The sequence below is a fragment of the Eimeria maxima genome, genomic scaffold (assembly GCF_000499605.1).
Source record: "Eimeria maxima Weybridge genomic scaffold, Emw_scaff137, whole genome shotgun sequence".
Lineage (NCBI taxonomy): Eukaryota > Apicomplexa > Conoidasida > Eucoccidiorida > Eimeriidae > Eimeria > Eimeria maxima.
In genome coordinates, this window is record NW_013564348.1 from 42,539 (window position 1) to 52,729 (window position 10,191).

Consider the following 10,191-nt stretch of genomic DNA (forward strand, 5'->3'; position numbering starts at 1 on the left):
GACTGCAAAAGAGATTACTAATTAAAACCAAAACTCCAACGGAAGGTCAAATTGCCTAAGGGGGTTGTACCCTTCTGCAGGTGCTCCCGGGACATGCTAAGAAATCACACCCTCGTTCGTTATGATGTTCCCCTACAAAAGGATCTTGTTTGGATGAGCTTATCACCGTGTTTCATGATGCAATGAAATATATCCATGTCACGGACATTTCGTACATACACCGATGGAGAGCCTACTGCTCACCAAACAGGCACACCTTGTGCACGGTGGGTATGTGTATCTCAGCTTCCATGCATGTTGAGTGCCGACACCTAGGGAAGTTTCTATCAGTAACTTACGGTTTGTGCTTGCTTCGAAGAGATGCTCCATGTGGCTCTCATATGAGCTTGCCTTGCAGCAGCGTTTGCAGCAAAGATTGCCGAAAACCAAAACCAGTAAAGGCCACGGCTCTCCATCTGAGCCAGGCTTTTGGGCTGTTATGGCCAGGCCCTTTGGATACTGGATAGGCTAGTTCTGGGTTACTCGTTTTTGGGTTTTTACATGCCTTTTAACTAGTGCAGCTGCTGCCAATCACCGCAACCAACTATATTCGTTTTTTTGACACTTTTGTTATGTCAGTGCCAGGCGGCCATTAGGCCCGTCTTCTAATCTCCGGCATGCTGAGAGAGCGTCTTTCTAAATTCTGTGTCGTTTGCCTAGGCTCATACGAAGAAACGCTTGTCGAATGCACGGTGCTTGAGTGTATGCAATTATTTATGATAGCTAGGGGACGCTTGGCTGCGTTCTCTTCAGCCGTTGTCTGAACGCAAAAATCTTCCCTCGTAAGTTAACTTTTCTTGAGGGACAGAGATAAGGGTGATTCGCAGGGTGAAGTTCCAGTCGTGCGAGGCTTGACCTTTTAACTTCCAAACGTCAGCGCGAGCTTACAGGATAGGGACCAAGTCCGAATATGCCCACTGTAGCCTGCTGCGGTGATGCAGAGTCTCAGGAGCAGTTGTTTTACAAAAAAAACGGACATATATGTGCTTTTATGAGCCAATTCTACTTACGTAACGGTTGGAGGGCGCTATGAGAAAACCACCAAAAATGTAAATTAAAGAGGGCTTTGGGGCACCGCGGTTCCCCGGAACCTCAGGGGCCTTTCTCTCACAAGCGGCTGTCAACGAATCCCTAGACAGTACCACTGAAACTGCCAACACATTTCTCTACGCACCTCATTCATATGATAACAACCAAATGCGAAATAAATACCAATGATGAGTTCAAAAAAGCGTAGTAGCGTAGTTCTGAGCCCCAGCATATGATGCGGTGGGACGAAATAGAAATAGTGGAAGAAACTGTGAGCAGCAGTATGTCCTGTTGATGATCAAAAAACATTGGCTACTCCTGCCCCTGCTCCTCATGAACTCAAATACATCTGGAAGTGGATTGCGAAGCAAAATTCTCCCTTTAATCGTATGTTTGTCTCCTTAGCTCCTCAGGGGAAGATCTATCCGGCACAGCCGTTGTTGCCCCTTGCAGACTATCTTTACAGTGCCTGGCAATTCACGTGCGCACAAACGGTTCGAAAGAATAGGCTTCAACCTTAGAAAGACCACTCTTACATTTTAAGTAGAGCGCATCCTTTCTTTTAAATCAGCTTCGAACCATTGTTGGAAGGCAAGGCCCAGGTACGCAGAGCCACAAGTTTTTTGCTGCTTGACACCACCAAAGCCATGAAACCGGTGAGAGTTCGTGTGTGCACCGTGAGTTATAGTTGAAATATTTGATTGCAGATAGATTCCAACAGTTTCATGTGGAATATACATACTGTGAAAAAATACTGAAACCTAAGGCCTACGAACTAGACCGTTCGCACTATGCCCAATACTGTCTACACTAAATACTTAACCGTAAAGCCCAATCCGTAAATCCTACACCCTAAATATAGTGGACCCTGGATCCTAAGCCGGAGCGCTCTAATTCCTTTGCCTTGTGCCTTATTTGTGTAAAGTTAACCCCAGAGGGAAATACGTTGCGAGGTCATTTTAGGCCGCTTGGGCTATATTAGCTAAAACAAGCGGTATGCATTTGCAAGGTCTTTGTTCTCCTCCGCTTGTGCAATGTGCAAGCAGAGTGGATATGTGCCTGAAGAAACTGCTACAAGACCAAATGACGCACATACTATAAATTGAACGGATGCGCGATGAGCTGAAAACCTCCAAAAGTGTCACGAAGATGTGTCCGCTCTGCTTGTCAATGGTTGCCAGTTGTTATGAAAGCACAACTGTTTGGAGAAAAGTAGGGAGCAGCTCATTGAAAACCACCAACACATAACAGGAAGGCCTGAAAAGGCTTTGATAGATTAAGCTTTCACGGTCGTGTCAAGCTTGTACCGGTGTTTGAAAAAACTGAATGTACATTGATGAGCTTGATGCGGTCCCATTCTCTCCAGCGTCTTGCTTGACTGTATTGGGGAGTTTACAACGTTAGCCCGTAGGTTGTATTCGTTGTTGTTAACATACGTGGAAGCCAAGTAGGTAAAAGCCTTTACAAACGAAGTAAAGCTTTCAATGGTTGAACCAGAATCTGGTCCGCAGAACGGTCTCACAGAACAGAATGAATCACTGAGACACAGACGGAAACGTGTGATATTTCCAAGGAAACTACTTTTTTCAACGAGCACCAGGTTGAAGGTAAACCAAATGCACTATGCAACTAGAGGGCGCTTGCAATGAAACGTTCTTTTCAAAAACAGTCTAATATCGGAGTGCATGCAAATACAAACCATCCTCGCCAGAAAAGCAAGAAGTCACCTTTTCTGCATAGCGGGGAACCCTGCTCGCAGCCCCAAAGCAACGACTCAGTTTCTGCAGGCGCTGATCTGTAACGGGTTTGCCAGGGTTTTAAAAACCCACTATAGCGCTTGTTTATTCTATATAAGTGCGTCTTCCTGATTTGTCCAGCAGGACAGGGCCTATCTCGTTTATAAGGTATATTGGTAACCTAATTTCTAAAACATAGCAGAGCTCTGCGCGATAAGTACCTCGACGTATCAAGACAGATATATTTTGCAGCGGTAGAGTGGCATGCAGCCGGACAAAGCAATTGAATCGATCACCCCGTGGTCCTATTCTATCAATGGGGATACCATCAACATTAGACGTTTAGCGTAGGTTTCTCACTACTCCTCCATTACCTATTCGTTTTACATGAAAAACGATAAGAATCCCAACACACCGACAGAACACCATCAGAGCACAAAATGAGCATTCTCCAGAAAGGCTCCAAAAATCCAGAATCCAGTTGTCCCGGGACCAGATAAAGCTGTTGGCTCGTTTCACTATGAGCGTTTTCAGTGTTACCCACTACCAACATACCAGCCTTAGGCACCCTAACAACCGACAGAGAATGCCTGCAAAACTACGTAAGCACTTGGCAATTTGTTGGGGATACAATTCGAACAGCAGGGATGCTATAAGGCCGGGAACCGTTGGCCGACAAAATCTTGATCGAACTGGCTTGATCCAAATTTTGCTGGCCAACGGTTGGGTCAAACTACAATAGGAGTACTTCTGAACACCGCATTATAATAATTATGAGGATATCCCTCAAATTACCCATCGTCCACTTAATGAATACGTGCTGACAATCGCTTTCAATAATCCGCAAGCGTGTGCTCGAGTTCAGACGCTCAACTAGCGTATACGTTACATACATGCTACTCCTGTTCAGTAGAATGAAGTTTGGTGGGTTATCCTTCCACTTGCAATTTGCACCGCTGCTGCATAGTCAGAACTGCAATTTCAGTTAACCAATACCTCCAGAGCTTGATAGATCATACGGAGTGATCACGCTACCGGCCCTGCACTTCTGCATTGAAGACAAACGAACTAAATTCGACCGTTACTGCAACACCTGTGGTATTCGCCGAGTCAAAACCCAAAATATGTTCTAGAAAACTCGCGTATTCCTCGGCGCACAAACAAAGCCGCAAAACAGCTGCAAACGTATTCGTGTACTGCACACAAGCTACCGCCTACCTCTCTCTCAACTGCGAAACCATCCGAATGCAGCCAAGAACCACAAATGCTCCAATGCAAAGGGTGAAACCAATGCTCTCCAATTACGCGGAGAAGCGGTAGAGCAACACACGCAAACTATCGCCAATCAAGCCACATCGGCAGCTTGCCGCTTCACGCACTTCACAATACTGTTCCATTGCTCACCGCCTGCACGGATCCACGCGGTCGCCCCAACGCATACCCATGCCCAATCAACTCCTCCCCTCAAATACACATCACCGACCGCCTATGGGTTTTACGCCCTCCACATATGTAGCCACTCCCACATTACCTAACACATGCCAAAGCGAGCTAAAGATGCGCACTTCCTGGTACGAAGTAATGGAATGGATTGCTGTGGGGGACGCGTGCTGGCTATGCACAGCCGCGTCTTTCTGCTAGTCCACAGAACCTAGAGCCTACTCCTTCATCAACTGCAGAATCATCGGACAGCAGCCAACACCGACAAATGCTCCAATGCCAAACGCTACACAAATGTCGTCCCATTGTGCTGAGGTGTGAAGCGCCACACGCAAACTATCTCCAATCCACCCAAACCGACTGCCTGCCGCGCCTGCAATTTACACTAATGTTCCCAATGCTCACTGCCTGCGCGGATTCACGCGTTCTCTCCAACTGATACCATGCCCAAACGCCTCCTCCCCTCAAATACACATCAACGACCGCCTATGGGTATTACGCTCTCCACATATGTAGCCATCCCCACATTACCTAACACATGCCAAAGCGAACCAAAGATGCGCACTTCCTGGTACGAAGTAATGGAATGGATTCCTGTGCCGGATGCGTGCTGGCTAAGCAATGAGTCCGTGTCTTTCACCTAGTCCACAGAACCTACAGTCTACTCCTTTCTCAACTGCGAAACCATCCGAAAGGAACCAAGAACCACAAATGCTCCAATGCAAAGCGTGAAGCCAATGCTCTCCAATTACGCTGAGATGCCGTGAAGCACCACACGGAAACTGTCTCCAATGAAGCCACATCGGCAGCTTGCCGCTTCACGCACTTCACAATAATGTTCCCAATGCTCACCGCCTGCACAGATCCACGCGGTCGCTCCAACGCATACCCATGCCCAATCAACTCCTCCCCTCAAATACACATCAACGACCGCCTATGGGTTTTACGCTCTCCAGATATGTAGCCACTCCCACATTACCTAACACATGCCAAAGCGAGCTAAAGATGCGCACTGCCTGGTACTAAGGAACCAATGGGTTGCGTTTGTGCATGAGTTAGCTACGCACAGCCTCCTTGTCTTTCATCTAGTCCACATAACCTACCGCCTACTCCTCAACTGCGAAAACATTCGAAAGGAAACAAGAACCACAAATGCTCCAAAGCAAAGCGTGAAACCAATGCTCTCCAATTACGCTGAGATGCGGTGAAGCGCGACACGCAAACTATCTCCAATCCACCCAAACCGACTGCCTGCCGCGCCTGCAATTTACACTAATGTCCCCAATGCTCACCGCCTGCATGGATGCATGCATTGATTGCAACCCATACCCATGCCCAATCAACTCCTCCCCTCAAATACCCATCAACGGCCGCATATATTTTATACGCTCTCCACATATCCAACAACTTCCACATCACCTAAGGCATGCCAAAGCGAACTAAAGATGCGCACTGCCTGAAAACCATTGGTTGCGTTTGTGCATGCGTTGGCTACACACAGCCTCCTTGTCTTTCATCTAGTCCACATAACCTACCGCCTACTCCATTCTCAACTGAGAAACCATCCAAAGGGAACCAAAGCGTGAAACCAATACTCTCCAAATGTGCTGAGACGCGATGAAGCAACACACGCAGACTATCTATAATCCACAGAAACCGACTGCCTGCTGCGCCTGCAATTCACAATAATGTTTCCAATGCTCACCGCCTGCATGGAGCCATGTATTGGCTCTCACTCATACCCATGCCAACCGGCCTCCTTCCCTTCAATGCCCAACAGCGCCCGCCTGTACTGTCTGGGTTCTCTGCATATCTACCCGCTCCCATGTCGCCTAACATACAAGGACGGAAAATGCAGGTGCGTACGTGCTTGTACAACGTACGAGATTGCGTTTGGGAACGTGTTGACTATACACAGCCTCCTTGTCTTTCATCAAGTTCACAAACCCTACGGCCTAGTCCTTGCGTAACTACTCATCCATCCGATAGGAATAAATGCCCAGAAATGCTCCAATGCAAAGCGTGAAGCCAATGCCGTACCTTCACGCCGGGTTTCACTGAAGCACCACCCAAAACTTTGCCTCCCATCCAGCAAATGAATTTCTTTCCTCTTTTGGGTTTCACACGAATTTTCCCAACGCTCACAGCCTGCACTCAGATGCATTTGCTCTATCCCATAAGCACGCCAATTCGCCTCCTCCCCTCCAATACCCATCAGCACCCGAGTATAGTGTTTACGCTCGCCAGATTTCCCGCCACTCTGTAATCACGTAACATATGTCAACGCGAACCAAGGATGCGCACTTCCTGATACTAAGAAAGTAATGAGCTGCGTTTTTCCAAGTGTTGGCTATGCACTGCCTCTTTGATTTTCATCTGGTCAACAGAATCTAGTTCCGACGCCTTGCAAAAATGCGCACCAATTGGACAGCAACCAACATCCACAAATACTACTAGAGTGCGAAGATGCAATGTGTTCTCATCACTCCGAGACTTGGTGAAGCATCACACGCAATCTATGTCAACCGTAGATATATCAATTGCTTCCCCCATTTGTATTTCACATTGACATTCCCAATGCTCACTGCCTGCGGGGGCAGGCGTTGGCTCCATCTCACACCAACGCCGATTCGCTCCCTTCCCTCCCATACCCGTCAAGGATCGCTTAGAGTGTCTGAGCTCACCACATACCCAGTCACCCCTACATCACCTACCACATGCCAGCGCAAACCAAATATGCGCACTCTCTGATACTGAGAAAATAATGAGTTGCGTGCTTGCGCAAAGTGTTGGCCATGGGCGGCCTCCTTGACTTTCACATAGTCCACAGATCCTACTGCCTAGTCCTGCCAAAACTGTGGAACCTCCGGTAGCAACCAGCACCCAGAAATGGTCCAACGGAAAGCAATAAACCAATGCTGTCCCTTTATGCTGAGACGCCGTGAAGCACCACACGCAAATGATCTCCAATCCGGTCAAACTGATTTCTTCCCGCCCCTTCAATCCACACTAATTGTCTCAGTGCTCACATCCTGCGCGGAGGTGCGTTTGCTCCACCTCATAAAAATGGCAATTCACCTCCGCCGTTCCAATACACTCAACGACCGCTTAGCGACTCCGCGCTCAGCGCATACCCATCCACACCCACATCACCTAACACTTGCCAACGCGACCCAAAGATGCGGCATACCTGATATTAAGAAAGTGATGATTTGCGTTTGGGCACGTGTCGACTATGCACGGTCTCAATGCCTCTCATCTTATGCATAAACCATACTGCCTAGACTTCTCATAACTGCTCATCCATCCGACAGCAGCCAACGCCCACAAGTGTTCCAGAGCAAAGCGCCGTACCAATGCCGTCTGTTCACGGTGAGACGCAGTGGAGCACAACACCTAAACTATCTCCAATCCAGCCACATCGGCTACTTTCCACTTTTTCACTTCACACTGTTCCCAATGCTCACATCCTGCAAATCGTCGCGTTTGCTCCAACTTGTGCACACGCCAGTTCACCCCCTCCCCTCCAATGCCCACCAACGGGTGCATGCAGTGTCTACACCCTCCACATATACAGCCACTCCCACATCACCTAGCACATGCCAAGGCGAATCAAAGATGCGCACTTCCTGATAAAAAAGAATGGACTTCATTGGGAGGCAAGTGCTGGGTATGCACAGTCTCCGCGTCTTCCCGAGTGTCCACAGAACCTACCGCCTACTTCTTTCTCAACTGCGAAAACATCCGAAAGGAACCAAGAACCACAAATGCTCCAATGCAAAGCGTGAAACCAATGCTCTCCAATTACGCTGAGATGCGGTGAAGCAACACACGCAAACTATCTCCAATCCACCCAAATCGACTACCTGCCGCGCCTGCAATTCATATTAATGTTCCCAATGCTCACCGCCTGCACGGATTCACCCTTTCGCTCCAACTCATACCCATGCCCAATCAACTCCTCCCCCCAAATACCCATCAACGGCCGCCTGTGTGTTTTGCGCTCTCTACATATCTTGCCACTCCCACATTACCTAACACATGCCAAAGCGAACCAAAGATGCGCACTCGCTGATATAAAGTGATGGAATTGCTGGGGGGGTCGTGTCCTGGCTATGCAGAGCCTCGGTTTCTTTCATCTACTCCACAAACGCTACTGCCTAATCATCTCATTAGTGCGCATCCATCCGCTAGCAGCCAACACCCATTAATGCTCCAATGCAGAGTGCGAAACCAATGCTGTCCTTCCACGCTGGGTGGCGGTGAAGCACCACGCGCAAACTATCTCAAATCCAGCCAAGTCAGTTGCTCTCTCCGTTGGTGTTCACTCGAATTCAATGTTTACCGCCTGAGCAGAGGTGCGTTGTCTCCACTTCACAGCCACGACCATTCGTCTCCTCCCCTCCAATACCCATCAATGCCCGCTTATAGTGTCGACGCCCACAACATGTCCCGTCGCTCCCACGTCACCTGACACATGCCGACGCGAACCAAAGATGCGCACTTCCTGATACTAAGAAAGTAATGAATTGCGTTTTTTTTCGAATGATCGACTGCGCACTGCCTCCGTGACTTTCATCGAGTTAACAGAACCTGGATACTATGCCTTGCGCACCTGCGCACCCATCAGACAGCAACCAACAATCACAAATACTCCAATGCAAAGCGTGAAACCAATGCTATCACTTCATGGTGCTACGCGCTGAAGCATCACACGAAATCTACCTCAACTCCAGATAAATAAATTGCTTCCCCCACTTGTACTTCACACTAATGTCTCCAATGCTCACCGCCTGCACGGATTCACGCGTTTGCTCCAACTCACACCCACGCCAATTCGCCTCCTCCCCTACAATACCGATCAACGCCGGTATATAGCGTCTACGCTGACCGCATACCCCGCCACTCAAGCATCGCCTAACACATGCCAATGCGAACCAAAGATGCGCACTTGCTGATACTGAGGATGTAGTGAGTAGCGCGTGGGGAAGAGCTGGCTATGCACGGCCTCCTTTTCTCTCGTCCAGTCCACAAACGCTACTGCGTAGTCCTCGCATAACTGCGCATCCACCCGACAGCAACCAAAATCCACAAATGCTCCAATGCAAAGTGAGACGCCAACGCCGTCCCTTCGTGCTGAAATGCGGTGTAATGTCACAAGCAAACTGTCACATATCCAACCTGGTCGATTGCTTCCCGCCTTGTATGTTACACTGATGCTCCCAATGCTCACCGCCTGCACGGGGTCACGCGTTTGCTCCAACTCGTACACACTCCAATTCGCCTCTTCTCCTCCAATAGCCATCAACGACCTTCTCAAGTGTCTGCGCTCACAAAATATCCAGCCATTCCCGCATCACCTCACACGTGAGTACGTAAACCAACGATGCAGCTTACCTGATACTAACACACTAGTGGGTTGAGCGCCTGCAAGAGTCAGCCACGCATGTTCTCCTTGACTTTCATACAGCCCACAAACCATACCGCCAACGCCTAGCGCAAGTGGCCGAACAGCCGATAGCAACCAACAACCACAAATGCTCCAGTGCAAAGAGTGAAACCGACGCTGTCCCTTTACGCTAAGATGCGATGCAGTATCACAAGCATTATGTCTCAACTCCCGCTAAGTCAATTGATTCCCGCTATTGTATTTCACATTAACATTCCCAATGCTCACCGCCTACGCGGACATGCGTTTGCTGCACTGAGTACCCACATCGATTTGCCCCCTCCCATCCAATATCATCACATGCCGCCTACTGTTTCTATGCTCACCACCTATCCCGCCACTACCACACCAGCCAACACATTCCAGTGCGAACAAAAGATGCGCACTTGCTGGTACTAAGAAAGAAGTGAGTTGCGGGTGGGACGGTGGTGGCTATGCACGGCCTCCTCATCTTTCATCTAGTCCACAGACCCTACCGCCTACTTCCTTCACAACTGC

General features: G+C 48.8%; 1 protein-coding gene across 1 annotated transcript; it reads right to left on the minus strand.

Moving 5' to 3' along the window:
• Positions 1-8,844: 8,844 nt before the first annotated feature.
• On the minus strand, positions 8,845-9,851 carry EMWEY_00016760 (hypothetical protein; the record flags this gene model as incomplete). The annotated part of the gene is made up of 4 exons (XM_013479784.1): positions 8,845-8,859; positions 9,196-9,303; positions 9,478-9,568; positions 9,823-9,851. The coding sequence occupies 4 exons, from the start codon at positions 9,849-9,851 to the stop codon at positions 8,845-8,847; spliced, it is 243 nt and encodes an 80-aa protein (XP_013335238.1).
• Positions 9,852-10,191: the final 340 nt, after the last annotated feature.